The sequence below is a fragment of the Miscanthus floridulus genome, chromosome 5 (genome assembly GCF_019320115.1).
Source record: "Miscanthus floridulus cultivar M001 chromosome 5, ASM1932011v1, whole genome shotgun sequence".
Lineage (NCBI taxonomy): Eukaryota > Viridiplantae > Streptophyta > Magnoliopsida > Poales > Poaceae > Miscanthus > Miscanthus floridulus.
The window spans coordinates 136,605,533-136,622,982 of record NC_089584.1 but is presented as its reverse complement, the minus strand read 5'-3'; the positions used below and the strand labels follow the sequence as shown (position 1 = coordinate 136,622,982).

The window sequence follows — 17,450 nt, the reverse complement described above, 5'->3', positions numbered from 1 at the left end:
GAGAATAGTAACTGATGACCTTGTCTGTGGGGGTTTCCTTATGCTGTTGACTGCAAGTGGGTCCACGTAAACTGTGGAGGTAGTATCTTATCTCCAGATGGGCTCGCGCAGAAGCCTCTCATGGCCCATCAGTTAATGAATTGGGCTTATAAAAAAAAGGTTAACGAATTGGGCGTGGCGCATCTGGCATCTTCGTCTATCCCTTTCCCAGTTTCAGTTTCTGTCTTCAGAGTTCGGACTCCACTCCGGCATCCGACCGAAATCTCGGAGGAAACCTCTGTTCGGGAACTTGCCTTGAAGTGAGATTCCAATCCTTGGGGCGCCATTGCCGCCTGCTTTCTGTGCTAGGAAAGGTGCGTTCCTTTCCCTGTTCATTGCTGGCTCGCTGCTCTTCTCCTCCCGCTCACTCCGTCGCTGGCTGCATCCGAGATCGCTACCTAGTTCCTAGTGGGGCTGAGCAGTCCGTCACCATCGTCTATCTCTCGGATGCGGTGAATCAGGGCCGCAAGTCGTGCAGAGAAAGCGGCACAACGGCGCGGGGGCTGTCGGCGACTTTGGGGAAGTCCGTCCTGCGTATCCACCTCTGGTTTCCGTCCTCCATCGAAGCATCCCCTCGGGCGAGCGCCGTCCGCCGGCGACCGCGAGCCCGGAGGTCGCGGTCCACGACAGTAACCACTTACAATTGTTTCAGATTAATCCCTGATTTGGATCGCGCCTAATGATCGTGATATCACACAAATGGAGCGCGCGGCCGCACCTTCCTCTCATCGTGACCGTCCTGGCGCTCCTGCTCTCCTCCCGGTTTCCCTTCTCTTCCCGTTGCTTATCCACGTGGGGGTTGCCGTGAATCCACCGTCTTCTCCGCCTACAGTCTCTCAACAAAAAGCCACCAAATCCAGGCATCCAGCTGCTGATTTGGGGGAAGGCCTCCTTTGAGTGAGATCCAACCCTTGGGGACCATTTCCACCCGCGTCCCCCGCAATAAAAGTTGGGCATTTCCTATGTTAGTCGCTGCTCTTCAAACCCAGCTCGTTCCATCGCTGTCGCTGGTTGTTCCTGCTCCCGCGGCGTCGAGAGCTCGCCAAAACCGAACCTCGCGGCGTCGTTTCTTCGGTATGCCGGCGTCGTTCTCTTAGCTGATGTGATATTTCTGTGCTTGTGGCCAGGGAAAAGAGTGGCCTACTGGCCTTTATGACCTGTCACCGACAGCACACATGGATCAATTGAACATGTGGTGTGGAAAAACTGGTGGTGGAAAATGGGAATTGATTTGTGCATCTTGGGGTGGTTTTGAGCATTTGGATTGGGACAAACCCAAATGCTGAGCTGTAAAACGACCCGTCTACTTCATGCATCTGTTTTCTACATCTTTCTCTCTCTCTCTCTTTTTCTTTTGCACAACTGTTACATACTTCCATATGAACAATTGGGCATTTTCTTAAGTGATGCTTGTTCATAGCGACCTTGTATTGGACACAGTGCTAGTAATGAGCTGTATGGAACTTAGGTAATACAAACTCATATATTGCAAGCGCTGTCTGACTCCTCTGTATATTTTGGCATTGCTTTCAGCTGAAACAAAACTAACCATGGATGGCACTAGTTTTGACCTGACAGAGCATGAAGGTTCAAATTTGTCACCATTTCTACGCAAACTTTTTAATGAGGTTTGTAATTTTTACTTGTCTGAGACACATCATTTCTGCATTCCGATTATGATTTGTATTGAAAGAGTGCTAGTTAAAGTATAAACACGAGCGGTTATTGCAGTGGGACGATCGCAAGATGAGGGGCTTGTTTCACCATGACATCAGTTCCTGTGAAACAAAGGTTTTCTTTTTCATTATCTGATTCTCTCCAATTAACTGGTCAGGTATCTTTGGGTGGTTTCATCTCTCTCTTAATTTTGCATAATCATGTCATAGGTGCTACCTGGAGAATACAATTTTGTGGCAACATTAATTGAAGGACGTGATCAAAAGAAACGGCCAACTGAGTTCACAATGAACCAAGTTCTCCAGCCATTTGTCAGTGAGAAGTTTAATTTCACAAAAGTTAGCCCATTGGAGGTGATCTTTAGATTCAATGAAACTGAGAAAGACTCTGCACAATATTTTGATGGTGTTCCTGATACTGTTTCAGCTTCTTCTAGTGCCATCTTGATTAATGTCAGTGCGCCCCCTCTGTCAAATTTACTTAATGCTTTACTGATAGAAATTCGACATGATTTGATTAACATTTTTTTCATCTTCCGGGTCACAGGTGAGTCCAATTGGCTACTGCCATGTCCTTTTGACTCCCAAGATCCAGGACTGTTTACAGCAGAGGATTGATCAAGAGAGCTTTTTAATAGCCATGTATGTTGCAAGAGAGGCAAGGAATCCCTTCTTCAGAGTTGGTTATAACAGCCTGGGCGGCTTTGCAACTATCAATCACCTTCACTTCCAGGTTAGTCTTCAGAATGTCTATATGTCATATACTTCTGGGTTGCAGTGTGACAATTGACAAGTGTTCGTACATTACAATCCTATCAGTAAGTCATATACTGTCATTTTGTTCATCAGGCATACTACCTGAAAGTACAGTATCCAGTTGAAAAGGCAACCACGGAGAAGCTCACGAGCCTAGGGAATGGCGTGAGCATTTTTCACCTGGTGGATTATCCAGTCAATGGCTTTTTGTTCGAAGGTGGTGCGAGCCTGGAAGATTTGTCGTATGTGGTATCCAAAGTGTGCATCTTTTTGCAAGAGAACAACAGACCTTTCAATGTCCTCATCTCTGAATCTGGCAAGAGAGTTTTCCTCCTACCACAGGTATTGCCATGCAACCTTAGTTGTTTGTAAGTTTTGAACTCTGAAACAATGTTCACAATTCGTCCTTTAGCAATGTTTTGACATTTATCTCCCTCAAAACCGATTGGTCAGTGCTATGCAGAGAAGCAGCTCCTTGGAAAGGCAAGCCAAGAGTTCCTCGATATGAGAATCAATCCAGCAATCTGGGAGCTCAGTGGCCATTTGGTGCTGAAGAGGAGGAAAGACTACGACGAAGCCTCTGAGGCAAACATATGCAGATTTCTGGTTGAAGCCGCTCTTTCTGAAACAGAATTTCAGGAGTTGAATCGATGCGTGCTCGACTTCCTGACCAAGCTCCCTTGGTTGTAACTCGGATATAGGTTCCTAGAGAGTAACAATTCTGAAGTTCCGGTTAACAGTTGTATTGGTAACTGTTACTTTATGATGGTATATCATGTAGTAGCATTTCTGATTTGACTCATCATCTCTGGAATGAAAATAATATGGTTTATCGGACTTCAGTTTCGTACCAAACTCACATAAATCCTGCTGCTGTACTGTGAAGGCTTTCTTCCGGGAAGAGCAGAGAGCCTAGTTGCTCTTCTCGACCCGCTCGCTTCAATTGCAAGAGAGTTTTCCTCGTAACACAGGTACTATACTGCCGTGCAACTTCAGAAGTTCTGAATTTTGAACTTACTCATACCTCACATGCAAGCAGTGGGTTTATAGCATCATTTGGCATTTGCCTCCCACAGTCGATCAGTGCTACGTGAAGAAGCAACTGACCGGGCGAGCCAAGAGTTGCTCGACAAGAATAGACCCAGCGATCTGGGAGCTTCGTGGCCATTTGGTACTGAAATTGGAGTGGTGAAGCCTCTGAGAGTCTGAGGCAAACAAATACATGGAGATTTCTTGTTGAAGCAGCCTGAAGATCTTTTTCTCGGAGAACAAGAATCCTGCAGATCTTTTCTGAAACATTTTCCGAGGAGTTCAAGAGATTTCGTTCCGGTGTTCCAAACGATGAATCGATGATGTTGGATGCAACTCTGGGTAAGTTTGTAGAGAGCGGATCGTAGTCGTAGGTGGTCCGAAACTGTTCTTATAAGATGCCATGTACTGCTGTTTAGTAATAGACCGACATTAAAAGGTTTATTGGAACCATGTATCAAATGGCATATTGGCTCAGTTGGTTAGAGCGTCGTACTAATAACGCGAAGGTGGTTGCAGGTTCGAGACCTGCATGGGCCAAATTGTATTTTTTTTGCATTTTTTTAAAACTTTCCTTTCAACTAGTACCACCTCCCTTTTGTGTATTCTTTTAATTTTCCCCTTCAACTAGTACTGTAATATTTTTAACGTAGTACTGTATTTTTTTTAACTTTCCTTCAACTATTACTGTATTTTTTTTTACTTAGTACTGTATCTGTAAAGAAACTTTCCTTTCAACTGGTACCACTTCCCTTTTAACAAGTACTAGTGTGACATAGGCCTTGTTTACCGGCGTGTAAAGTTTTGGGATGTCACATCGGATGTTGTATGGGATGTTGTGTGGGGTGTTCAGATACTAATAAAAAAATAAATTATAAAATCCGGCAGTAAACCGCGAGACGAATTTATTAAGCCTAATTAATCCGCCATTAGCACATGTGTGTACTGTAGTACTTTATTATCAAATTATGGACTAATTAGGCTTAAAAGATTCATCTCACAAATCAATCGCAAACTGTGTAATTAGTTATTTTTTAGTCTATATTTAATACTCTATGCATGTGTCTAAATATTTGATGTGACAGAATATAAAGTTTTAGGATGAGAACTTAACAAGGACATAATAGCTCCCTCTTATTACTTTCCTTTGAAGTTTGAACTACCACAAGTGTGATATGATTGCACTTTTTTCAACTTAGTACTGTACTTTCTTTTGAACTAGCACAAGTGTGATATGATTGTATTTTTCTGGACCGGTTCGTTTGTTGATTTCAGCCAAGGCTTATTAGTCATAATACAATATTTTTTTCTTATAATAAATTAACACTAGCTAGACTTATCAGCCCAAAAATCAACTAGCGAACAGGCCGTTGAACTTAGTACTGTATTTTTTTTAAACTTTCCTTGCAACTGGTACCACTTCCCTTTTAACAAGTACTAGTGTGACAATGGCTCCCTAGTATTACTTTCCTTCGAACTAGCACAAGTTGACTTCTCCATCTCCGCTGAATCAAAGGCAAACGCATTTCCTATTGTACTTCCGCTGTGTGGATTGGGCGGACGCAGTGTACCATGTACAGATGTACACCCAATATTATTGGCAAAAAAAAATTACAGTTACTATGTACGTACTATAATATATGTATATGTTTGTACTTGAGACAAATTGTGTTAATTTGAGCACAAACACGCAACAACAACTCAGTCCAAGTCAGTCCTTGGCACCTTCCTTCTCTTATGGGCAAGCCTCCTTAGTTGTTCGTTCTAGTTAGTAGTTAGCATTTCGCCCAAGTGAACGCATGGAGCCATCGGCTTTGCCGTTTGCGACGTTGCCAACACCGTCGGGGGTGCCAGGATGGGCGAGAGAGCAGACGCTAGGCAAAGGGGAAGCGCGACACGAGCAGCGGGCCAGCGGCGTGGAGGAGCTACCCGGCTGGTCATCAGCGTGATCGGCTGGGGCGGGCGGGCTGGCTGGGCTGACCAACCCCTCACATGGACACTATTCTAATAAACCAGCCAGCAGTATTTTTCTCACATAAACAAATCAGCAACTATACGAATAAGTCAACCGAACACATATTCATATTTTTCCGCCTTTGCTTATCTTCCGCCTTTGCTTATCGTTCGGTGCTATAAGGTTCTGCACCTCTTCGATATCTCTGTCTCCACCTACTCTGGACCTCTGGTGCTCATCGAGGCCCGCACGAGTTCGACAACAAGAATGGCTCATCAAAGCCGACGACACGTAATCATCTGTACAATTGTACTTTTGTTGTCATTTCTACTTTACTAAACTTGCATTGTTGGGATGAACCGTATTGTTTGGCGAGCTAGATCTGTCGTTCTAATTGATTGTGAACAAGAATGATAATCGGATAAAACAACTATCAATTTTTATTCAGTTTATGCATTGGTCGTCGACTTGCGTAGCAAATTAAAATGTAATACATTTAGGATTCTTTTTATTTGTTTAGATAATTTTCAATAACTGTTAAATTTATGCTAATACTAATGTATTTATATTTGTCCAATTTGCATGAAATTTAGGCATCCTTTTCGGAGTCCTGTTTTGAATTTAAACAGTTCCTTTTACAAATTCTTTTTGACTTCATGTCCAACCTCTGGCACGGTTGATGTGTACAAATTCAATGAACTTATGTTTTCTTGATTGAAATTTTATTGAGTGGCTTCACGGTTTCGTACATCAAATTTTAAAATTTTGTGTCCGTCACATGCCCACACGTGGGTTCACACCAAATGCAGACGCATTTGAGACTGACACTGACGCTGACACTGATATAGTGATGTGATGGTTGAACCCTTCCAGGGTCAGCACTGCTGCACACCGGTTCGATTGACTGGTTTTTTTCGTCGCTGGTCCACGAAGAAAGGTTAGTTTGTACGGGAGAAAAATACTATTTTAATTAAAAATTTATAATCACTTAGAATAAGTCATAGCTGAACAGGCGTTGACAGTAATTTTATTTATTTATCAACACCAACACAGTCCCTTCATTCCTTCAGCATGGTTTCAGCAAGATTGCAAACCAAAATATTAGATATAAAGCTGGGAAAGAATTGAGCTAAACATACTCCCTCTGTTCTATTAAATTTTTTTTTATCATTCGTTTTATTCAAAAAATTTATATAAATATTATTTATTTTGCTAGGACTTATTTTATCATTAGAGATACTTTAATAATAATTTATTTATTTTATTATTTATATAAAAAAATTAAATAAAACGAATGGTCAAAAAAGAAGTATAAAAGTAAAAAACGATATTTTCAACGGGACGGAGGAGTACGACTGATCCGGGTCTCAACCAACGCACAGCTATTACATGATCTAGGGATATGTAGGGACATCCACCGACTCGAAGTGCATCCTGATCAAATCTCGTGCTTCATTCAGCGTGTTTGCTGGTTGACTGATGCTGATTTGTTGTGAGAGAAAAATATTATCGACTAGTTAAATAAGTCTGACTGAAACAAACAAAACGAGGTAATTATACACAGAACGGAAGCTGGGCTCAGATCGTGAGCGTCAGAGCGCAAAGCCTTGGCTGTGGACCTGTGGTCAGTGAATCTGTTTCCAGAACAAGCTTGACAATACCTTGACCTTGGCGCCGATTGTAGCGTAGCGATACACGCCTGAGCTTCCGTACAATCGGCTCCATGAACAGCTTCTAGACAGCCCGCGCCTGATGCTGTGACAGGTTGACCATGGCGATCCTGTATCCGCTTAAAATATCATCAAATCATCAATCGAGTAATCAAAAGAGAGGAACGGCCCCTGCCTGCTGTGACAGCTTGACCATGGTGATCCTGTATCCGCTTAAACTATTAGTAAATCATCAATAATCAAAAGTAATCATAACGGCATGCGCGCACACGAGCGCCTTGACTCGATCGGGGCTATCAGCGCACGAGCTAATTATCAAACGCAACGTGCCTACTCCGACGAACGACCCAATACCAACAAGCACCTGCTAGGAGGCTAGGACTAGCGTGCTATCCAGTACCACCGACTGCGCCAGTACTCGCTCTGTCAAAAAAAAAAAAAAAAAAACGCTATAAGATTCGTGCTTATCAGAAGTCTTCTGTTAACCAGATTTATAAGAAATATTAGCAATATCTTTATTTCTAAATAAGTTTATTATAAAAATATATTTAATAATTTATCTAATAATACTAATTATGTATTATAAACATTAATATTTTATTATATATATTTGGTGAAAGTTAAAATGGTTGACTTCTTGAGAAGTAAGAATAACACTTTTTATGGGTGGAGCGAGTATACAATTCTTTTTTTGTCCCGACAGACTGGAGGTGGAGTTAAAGTAATTCCTATGATCTCTCGAAATAATACCAAACTTTTATGCAAAAAAGGAGTATATATAGATCATGTTAGGCTAAATTCTCTGATTTTTATGTGGTATATTTGGCTCTGAACTGGTCCACTCAATCCTTCCAATTCTCAAGCCAGCCCACTAGACCATATCAAGTTCATTAAAACCGACTCGAACCTGCCAGCATCGAAGAAATCGGAGCATGGATGACTCATCCGCATATCGATAAGCATTAGGTGCTAATGGTATGGTGAAAGCTTTTTTCCCTAACCAACTCCTATAAAGCACTAATTACATATGTTGTTATAGGACATTGTATTTGGAACAAGTATATCAACATAGAGGTTGTGTCAGTCCGAAACGTGGCCGATAAGTAAATATTTATAGTTTTATCGTGCGTTGTGATCGGATGTGGCCTAGCACGCGATGACACAGGATTTATACTGGTTCAGGCAACGTGCCCTACGTCCAATTTCAGTCGGTCGGTGACTTTATTCCTGAGCCCAGGTGCTCGAAGTTTGCTATGGGGTTATAAACGAGTAAGGAATGATAAGGGGAGTGTTAAAGGCCCGGTCGGACTCTGAACCGAATGGAAGAGTGTGACGGGTCCTCTAACGTGCGCTAAGTATTGGAGCGTATGCTCTGTGTAGCTGTCGAGTTCTAGAGCTGTTGAGCTGTTCGAGTCCTCAGGTCATCCAGTCCTCAAGTCGTCTAGCCTCCTTTTGTTGGGAGAGAGCGCATCACCTTTTATAAACAAATGGGATGGTCTTACAAGTCAGAGAGAAAAAGAGAGAGTGTATACGTGTGCTACCTAGTCTTATTACCCACACTGTCGGATACAAGACGATCGTAGACGTCCATAATACTGTTTATGCTCAGATGTATCTGGCAGGCTCTAACATGTTCGTCTGGTACGGCAAACGTCGGCGTTTACAATATTGTTTATGCTCTGACACGTCCGGAAGGTTGTATAGTGCCCGTCTGGCATGATCTGGTGGTACCGTCCTGAAGGTGCGTAGGACATGGAAGGGTACGGTCCTCGGTACTGCGGTTGACTTGAGCGCATTACCTTATCTGCTCCACCTGATCCCCAGGCCTTCACCGAGCGGGCGTCCCGGTCAGTCGTTCTCAGTCGGCCCCGACCGTGTCGGTCGAGAAAGAGCAGCGAGCAGAGGTCTGGCGTATCCTCGGTCAGAGTCGGACTGCGGTCCCACCTTGGCCAGGCCTTCTGGTCAGGGACCAGATCGTTGTCTCGGTCTGTCATTATGTATCTGGGTCGGCCTAGGCGCGTGTTGTCGCTGCGCCGCCTGCTGGGTTTTGTATAGAAACGGATCCATTGGAGATCCGAGTTTATAAACCCGACAGGTTGACATGGCCGCGCTACAACGAGCTTTGAGTTCGTACCTAGGGTCGGAAGAAGAAACATTTATGCCTTTCTGTCTCTCAAGGGAAAATCGTTGCCAAAGGCGTGTTTGCGAATGGTACGTGTGACCGTGAAATGGCGGCGAATAATTTTGCAGCGATTCTCGTTTCTGCTTGTCCATCTTCTCTTATCACCATCTGAATCCATACAACCAATCAAACAATTTCATCACGTGATTTTACTTCTCTTAAGTAAGTGTTATGATAAATCCAAATCTCATTCCAAAAAAAAAAAAATCCAAATCTCAAAAGCGCCCTTAGCATAAGAGTAGTGGCAGAGTGTTCGCTAGCTGTTCCATGACACGAAGGTGATCTATGTCAAGGCTTTATTTTGTGAATTAACTGAATCTAGCCTTTAATAAGTGACTATATGTTTGTTGTGACGGATTATTGGCAGTAATAACGAGGGGCACCATCAGCTTAAGTACGACTACAGATGCCGTATCCTCACGTTAACTGCGTGTTCTAGAAATTCTGTAAATAATATTTGATTGACAGAAGGTTCCAAAAAAAGAAAGAAAATTGAGAGAAACATAAAAAAGAAAGTCTTTGTACCGATGATTTCGCTAAAAAAAGCCATGTACAAGGCCCAGATAGGCTCGTGACTTTTGTGAGCTCATTACCCGGACCAACCCAGGCTCCACCACATCTACTGCGAGCTGGCGACACTCGGGCCAGGACTGTACTCGGCCACGTCTCGCTGCGTCTCTGGCTCTCTGCCGCCTGCTCTCGTCCTCCTCCCTTCGTTAAGTACTCGAGCCCCCAACCCCCAACCACCCATGGTACCATCCCATCCCCGGCCATTCCAACTTCGCAGCAGCGCTCGCACAACAATTTTCGCTCGCTAATTCACGCACACACAAAAATTTCGCTTGCCCAATCCCCACAAAAACCGAGCCAGCCAAACCGATCCGCTGCGTTGTCTCTCCCGCATCCGCCACGCCCCACTCCGCGATGACGGAGCCGTGCCCGCCCGGCGGGATCGAGCCGCGCAGCGGCTTCTGCGCCGCGACGCGGACCTTCCACAGCCTGCGCCCGTCCGCCGAGCTCCCGCCGGACTCGCTCCCGGCCACCGCGGCCGCCTACGCCTTCTCCATCCTCTCCTCCCCGCTCCCCGACCGCCCCGCTCTCGTCGACGCCGCCACCGGCATTGCCGTCTCCTACCCGTCGTTCCTCGCCGCCGTCCGCTCCCTCGCGGGGGGCCTCTGGTCCGTCCTCGGCCTCCGCCCCGGGGACGTCGCCCTCGTCGTCTCACCGTCCCGCATCGACGTCCCCATCATAGACTTCGCGCTCATGTCCATCGGCGCTGTCGTCTCGCCTGCCAACCCGGCGTCCACCGCCGAGGAGTACGCGCACATGGTCGCGCTCTCCAGACCGGTCGTCGCGCTCGTGGCACCCGAGGTGGCCGCTAAGCTGCCGAGGAACCTCAGGTGCGTCGTCATCGGCTCGGATGAGTACAAGGGCCTGTCCTCCGCCGGCGGTGCGGCGCCGCCCCCGCCGGTGGCGGTGAAGCAGTCCGACACGGCGGCCGTGCTCTACTCGTCGGGCACTACGGGCCGGGTCAAGGCCGCCGCGGTCTCGCACCGCAACCTCATCGCCGTGCTCTGCGCGCACAGGGACAACCGGGCTATAGCGGACAAGGAGGCTGCCGAGGCCGGCCAGGAGCCGCTCCCGCCTACGGTGACGCTGTTCCCCCTCCCGCTCTTCCACGTGTTCGGGTTCATGATGGTGCTCAGGTCCGTGGCCATGGGGGAGACCGCCGTCCTCATGGACCGCTTCGACTTCATCGCCGCGCTGCGCGCCATCGAGCGGTACCGCGTCACGCTGCTCCCCGCGGCGCCGCCGGTGCTGGTGGCCATGATCAAGTCCGAGGAGGCGCGCCGCCGCGACCTCTCCTCCCTCATCGTCATCGGCATCGGCGGCGCGCCACTCGGCCGCGAGGTCGCCGAGCGCTTCGCCGCCATCTTCCCCAACATCGAACTCGTTCAGGTTCAATGCAACCTGCACGATCATAATCACTTAACGCAGGCCGCACCATAGATTCCATTCTGAATCTATGTTCTTGTTTCCACTTTCCAGGGCTACGGTCTGACGGAGACATCTGGCTCGGTGGCTTCGACGATTGGGCCAGATGAATGCAAAGCGTACGGTTCGGTCGGGAAGCTGGCATCGCACTTGGAGGCGAAGATCGTCAATCCCTCCACCGGCGAGGCGCTGGGGCCGGGGCAGCGCGGCGAGCTCTGGGTCCGGGGACCAGTCGTCATGAAAGGCAAGTAGAGCAACTACTTCTTTGACTATGCAGTGGTTAGAAGACAATTGTTACTACAGATGATAGCTTTGTTAATTGGCTGAACTTTGCACGCGAAGGTTCTTCCCATGATGCTTCTCGTAGGACTTTTGTTTCTGTCATATATACTACTGTATAATCACACGGTTGGATTGTACGGTTTGGTTTGTCTGAGTGATTGAGCTGTCATGTGGAAGTTATGCATTGATCAGGCGAGCTTTCTTAATTCTCAAGCAGCATGGTTTGCCCACCATGTTTTTAATGGGGCTTTTGGTCATGCTGCTTAAACATTTGTCCCAACCAAACACATGTGGTCAGTGCAGTACCTTTAGGGATTAGTTAATAGCTGTAACTACAGATCTGCATCACGGACAATGCATGGCTGCTTGTTCTGTTCCTAATGAATAGTAATGCCACTCTGCCTCTGATGTTTATTGCAATCGTATCTTACCAGCAAGCCATGTGTTCATGGTGTTTTATATCTGAAAACCAGAGCACCTTGCTTATGCTTTCGTGCAACGTAGCAGCTGTTTAGAATGTTAGCTAGCCTCTGTTAGCTGGTGTGGAAGAATCCGTGAACCGACTTCGTCAGCTTATTTGAAGGTTTGCTTGTAGCAGTCCTTTCCTTAAGGATACTGCCGCAATCAGATATCCATGTGAACTCTTATTTGTTCACACTTCATAAAACATAATGAATTGGCACATTTTTAAGGCAAAATATGTTCCCAGAGAATTTTGGTATTTTAGATAGTTCCCTTGAATCATGGAACATGTCTTTTTTGGGGGCGCTACTACATGAGCCATATGATGATATTTTTCAGGTTATGTGGGTGACTACGAGGCTACTGCAGCAACAGTAGATTCAGAAGGCTGGTTGAAAACTGGTGACCTATGCTACTTCAATGAGGATGGGTTTCTCTACATTGTTGATCGGTTGAAAGAGTTGATAAAATACAAGGGATATCAGGTGCTGCACAGCTAGTTGGAAACTGCATTATTTTAGCATTAAAATCGGAGAATTCATCTCATAAGTTTTTTTGCATGGTACTGACATAAATCTTGCTCCAGGTACCTCCAGCCGAACTGGAGCATATCCTGAATTCTCATCCTGATATCATTGACGCAGCAGTTATCCCGTAAGTACCTTGTCGAAAACCTGGGAAACTAAAGGACCATTGATTCAAACTAATGCTGATATAAGATTCCTTCATTATTAGACAATATCTGAGATGTTCCTTCCGTATGCACTATGCAGGTATCCAGACGAAGATGTCGGGCAAGTACCAATGGCTTTTATAGTGAGGAAACCGGGGTCAAACCTTACCGAGCAACAAGTCATGGATTTCGTGGCTAAACAGGTATCTCATACTCAGTTTGATTACATTCTGCTCCAATTAATAATTTAATAATGAACTAGTTGTGTCCCGTCATAATTATTGTCGTTCGACCCTTCCCTAAACAAACTATGCAAGTTGCCAAGTTGAGTTGAAGTTCCCTGGTTCGTTTGCTGATAAAGATAATAACATCCTTTGCCCTGATGCAAAAGGTAACACTGATATGCTGTTTGGTTGTCATGTAGCATATTGGTGCATATAGCTATGGATAGCAACCTAACTTCCCACTTTCTAATAGCCATGGAAGCATGGCATTGGTCCTTCCCTTTATACAGGATATTCTTGGCTATGGGTTATTGTAGACTGTAAATTGAGACCTTATTTTATTTTATTTTATTTTGTGACAGGTCGCACCCTACAAGAAAGTCCGTCGAGTGGCCTTTGTTTCTGCAATTCCCAAATCGCCTGCTGGGAAGATCTTGCGGCGGGAACTTGTAGAGCAGGCCGTGTCCATGGTTACCTCCAAGCTTTGAAGTACTGACGTGGAATCTAGGGGATTTCTTTTGTATAATACTCGACCCGGGATATACTATGTACAATATGCTGCTGCGGTTTTCAGATTGCTCATATATTCAGTTGAAGTGCTCCAAACAAATTAGGGAAATATTGTACGTTGAATATCTACTACTGTAGTGAACAACTACCAAAGCAGTACTTGCCACAGTCCGGCAACTGAAACAACAAAACTTCCAACTTCCCCAGTAGCTATCGCACAAACCGCGAGGAATTGCAACAAGTAGCAAATATGAATTCAGAATTATTGTTTTTCACAAAAAAAGAAATCAGAACTAGTGTAGCAAGACGCGTAGCGCATGTGGCGTGAGTACCTGAACCTGATTGCTTTCCTGCCTGCAGGGAGCAATGGAGGATGGAGCTTCCATTTCGCCGAATCGTGGTGCCTCCACGGCTTTCACCTACCGGCGTCGGCAGTGGGTGCGCCCCGCGGCTGCCCGCTGGCCTTTTCGTTTGAATTTATCAGCTATGCACCCTGTTCGCGTGTTGGTTTCAGCCAGCCTAAACTAGCCAGCTAACAATGTTTTTCTCTCACAATAAATCAGCCCCAGCCAACCCAAACCAGCCCAGAAACCAACCAGCAAACAAGCCGATGGTCAACGAACAGTACTTTTCAGCGGCCGTCTCCAGCTGGCTGAAGCACACATCGGGCATGTTTGGTTGCCGTCCTTGTCTTGCCTGGCGATTGAAATCCAACGCCTGGGGTCGCTGGCAGCAACCAAACATGCCCATCGCGCCTGCCACCAGCAAGCCGCAGGCGCTCACGCGGCACGCCTAACGGTGACGCTGCCACCTTTCACGTCTTCTGCTGTGTTTTTATTTGTTCCGAGTTTTTTTTGTGTGTGTATTCCGAGTTACCTATGACTCGGTTCGGTTTTGGGGCACGCGTACTCTCGTCGTAGCGTCGGAGTTTTGGGGCGAAGCCCTCCACCTCCCGGCTCCCTATATAAGCCGCACGCACATGACGCAGAGAAAGGCCGCCGAACGGCCGAAGCCTTTGCTCCACGCGTACGTCCCCGTGACACAAGACACCTGCAAGGAGCTGTCGACCTCGGTGTCGGAGGTGGTGATGGAAGTGGAGACGGTAGCGGAGACGAGGGAGGCGACTACAACGTCGGAGACAAGGAGACACAGTGTAACATCTTCCCTCCTGGCCAGGGATGAAAACAAAAATGATAATTTTTTATTTTCAGAAATTATTTTCGAGTTTTTTCTGATTTTCAGGCCTAAATGAAAATGGTAGCGGAAATCGAAAAACGAAAATGATAACAATAAAAATAATCAGAAATGAAAGTGAAAATAATTTTGTCCTCTTTCGATCGTTTTCGAAGATTGCCGTATTTAGTCGATAATTTACCGTCGGTAGTTACCAATTCGAAGGCCTTGAATCCTAATTTATTTATAGACTATGTAATGCATATACTTTAGGTCTAGTTGGCCCGCATCTAAGCATCTCATCTGCACACGCAAGCACATAAGACAAATAATTTTTTTTTTGGAAAGGAACTATACGGCAAGTATTTCATCCATATAGAAATGAGAAGGAAACCAACCAATCACATACTACACCCTAACTTACTCACCACCAACACGAACGGAATATGGGGTTTAGCTTGTTTGAGACCCTAAGATGGTGTGACCTGTGGTTTTAGCTTGTGGTCTTGTCAATTATGACTTTATTTATTACTATTGTCATGTGAGATAGGTTGAGTTTTAGGGCTCTTCTCATGTTCTACAGTTTAGCGTGTTTTATCGTTTTTAAGGATATCGCTCTTATGGATTCTGATCATTATCGATGTGTTTTTTTGATCGACCACTATCGTTTTTGAAATTACCGGAATATCTCGTTTCCGACAATATCGTAATGATTTCGTTTTCAAGAAAAAAAAGTGAAAATAAAAGTGATTTGGCCTCCTATCGATCGTTTTCATCCCTACTCCTGGTCTCACCCACGTTGGGAAGGGGGTGTTATGAACTCAGTAGGCTATAGATGGAATTGGGACCGGGAAGAGCGATGAACACGGCAGGACTCCTTGAGATTTCGTATTTCGTATTCATGTTTGGAACCGTTACATAATTCTCTTCTTGCTTGCCCAATCCTCGACAGACTGAGCCACATCCACGACACACTCCTGGATAGCCCAACTTCCTACTCCTTTCGGCCCACTAGCTATCAGGACATAACAGGGGAAAAAGAAAAAGAAATTCTCCCTTGGACTGGGGATACCTTGGGGTGCATGTGGGTCTTATTTAGTCTCTGATGATTCATTACTTCACTGCAAGCTTATACTATATCATCTGAGTTGTAGTCGAATGCGCAACTTATGTTTGTCTGATGATTTTGTGTTTTGTTTTTGCATTACAGGTGTTAAGTTGGGCAATGGTGGAATTATCTTGGTGCTTTTTGAGACGCCATCTGACTTTGCAATTTTCTCTTATGGCGGTGTCATTCTCCTCCAGCCAAATGCAATCGAGGTATTTGTCTTTACCAATGCACTTGTCTTACTCACATGGTTGCTTGTTTGTTGTAGTCGCCTTTGTCATCGGCCTAATTTTTTCTGCACATGACCTGCAGGATATCTGGGCAGACTTCGGGCAAAATTAGTTAGTGCCTTTCTCCTTCTGATTGTCTATATATATTTATATACATTCTTTGTCTTTACTAAAATGTTGAAGCTAATTTATGGTTGTTTGGACACCAGAAAATCCGCCTCAAGCGACTTCTCGTGTTGGAAAAGTGTGGGCATGCCAATGTACCAAGTACACAAAAATAAAAGACAAGAACATGCATTTTATTAACCATCATAAGTTTAACAAATACAAATCCCTAATGCGCGCGCTACATGGCCTGCTGGCAACAATCTGACATGAGCGATAGTGGTCTTCATGGTTTCTGTTAATTACCCCCGTGAGCACACCTCCGATTCTGCTGCTGTGGTCGTCGTCTTTAATCTTTGCTTCACGTCTCCATGCATAGTGTTGGCGTAGATGTAGGTGGCATTGGCGTGAGGGCCTCGTCGGTCCATGAGCCGGTACAACATGGCTGGAATATCAGTTATGCCCGCCTGCATCATTCGCCTTGTCGGTGTCGAGTGCAGCATGGTGTCATCGTACTCGTACTTGCATGGTTGGTGTTGCTTGATCGTCTCGGACTTCTTCGACAGCATCGTCGTGGTACGCCGTGGAACTTGATCACGTGGAGTTGTACTTGTAGAAGTTGATGAAGACTTGTGCCCGGCGTGGTAGATGCATATCGTCACGGCGCCACGCCCCTGGCGGCCAGCGCGGCCTCCTGGCTTGCACCTTGCTCGCTTGTACGTAGATGCACCCGGGGCTTGTACGTAGATGCACCCGGCCTGTCCCATACGTGCAAGCATGGCCTGTACGTGCATGCATGGACGCCCGCCTTGGCCTTGTTTGCATTTGAACATTGCTTGCATCTTGGTGTAGTGCTTGCATCTTCAGGTTCTTGTCCTGCGGCCGCGTTCGCAGCTCAGCCACCAATCCCACGTCGCGGGCATGTCTGACACCGGCGAGCCGAAGCCCGCCAGCGATGCTCCGTCTCCTCGTGACGCGATGATTCTCGCAGTCCGGCGCCGTCTCGATCATCTGGCTGCCGTGTCATTCTCTTCTCGGCCGGAACCGTGACACCGGCCAACGTGCATGCTGCTGTGCAAGATTGGAAGAAATAATAACCAGATGACTAGATTAGTTTCTTACCCATGGAAAACGACGTGCACGCCATCTCCTTTTGCTTGTGGCTTCCGGCTTCAGGAACGGACGTGCAGACGCCTGATCGCAGATGGATCGGACTCCCTCGCGGCCGGACGCTGGTGTTGGTGGATTGCGAATACGCGCTTCCTAAGCCTGGCGGGGCTACTCGCTTTGAGGATGTAAAGTGTGATTAGCCTTACATTGGGTCCTGAGGCTCCTTTATATAGGCAGCGTCTAGGGTAGCATCAGGCTCGCTGGGCCGCACG

The 17,450-nt window shown here is 46.1% G+C and overlaps 2 protein-coding genes and 1 non-coding gene across 9 annotated transcripts; all 3 read left to right on the top strand.

The window, feature by feature from the left end:
• Positions 1-155: 155 nt before the first annotated feature.
• LOC136450905 (GDP-L-galactose phosphorylase 2-like) lies at positions 156-3,878 on the top strand. 7 transcript variants are annotated; one of them, XR_010758476.1, is made up of 8 exons: positions 363-1,113; positions 1,573-1,667; positions 1,771-1,830; positions 1,926-2,168; positions 2,263-2,448; positions 2,565-2,813; positions 2,925-3,442; positions 3,548-3,878. XR_010758476.1 is itself a non-coding variant. In XM_066451576.1 (8 exons), the coding sequence occupies exons 2-8, from the start codon at positions 1,446-1,448 to the stop codon at positions 3,159-3,161; spliced, it is 1,101 nt and encodes a 366-aa protein (XP_066307673.1). In that variant the 5' UTR covers positions 364-1,113; positions 1,167-1,445; the 3' UTR covers positions 3,162-3,878. The 7 variants fall into 7 exon arrangements, 6 of the variants coding, with proteins under 6 accessions (XP_066307676.1, XP_066307677.1, XP_066307672.1 ...); XM_066451576.1 differs by adding an exon at positions 1,167-1,507 and having other exon boundaries at positions 364-1,113; positions 1,604-1,667; positions 2,925-3,878; XM_066451581.1 differs by adding an exon at positions 1,167-1,507 and having other exon boundaries at positions 365-1,113; positions 1,618-1,667; positions 2,925-3,878.
• Positions 3,879-3,963: 85 nt separating this feature from the next.
• Positions 3,964-4,040, top strand: TRNAI-AAU (transfer RNA isoleucine (anticodon AAU)). Its single transcript has one exon. It is a non-coding gene; the product is annotated as a tRNA-Ile (tRNA).
• A 6,001-nt stretch (positions 4,041-10,041) lies between these two features.
• On the top strand, positions 10,042-13,577 carry LOC136450903 (4-coumarate--CoA ligase-like 5). Its single transcript, XM_066451573.1, has 6 exons — positions 10,042-11,265; positions 11,356-11,545; positions 12,385-12,530; positions 12,632-12,699; positions 12,819-12,921; positions 13,305-13,577. Exons 1-6 carry the CDS (start codon positions 10,231-10,233, stop codon positions 13,428-13,430), a joined length of 1,668 nt encoding a protein of 555 aa, XP_066307670.1. The 5' UTR covers positions 10,042-10,230; the 3' UTR covers positions 13,431-13,577.
• The last annotated feature ends 3,873 nt before the right edge of the window (positions 13,578-17,450 follow it).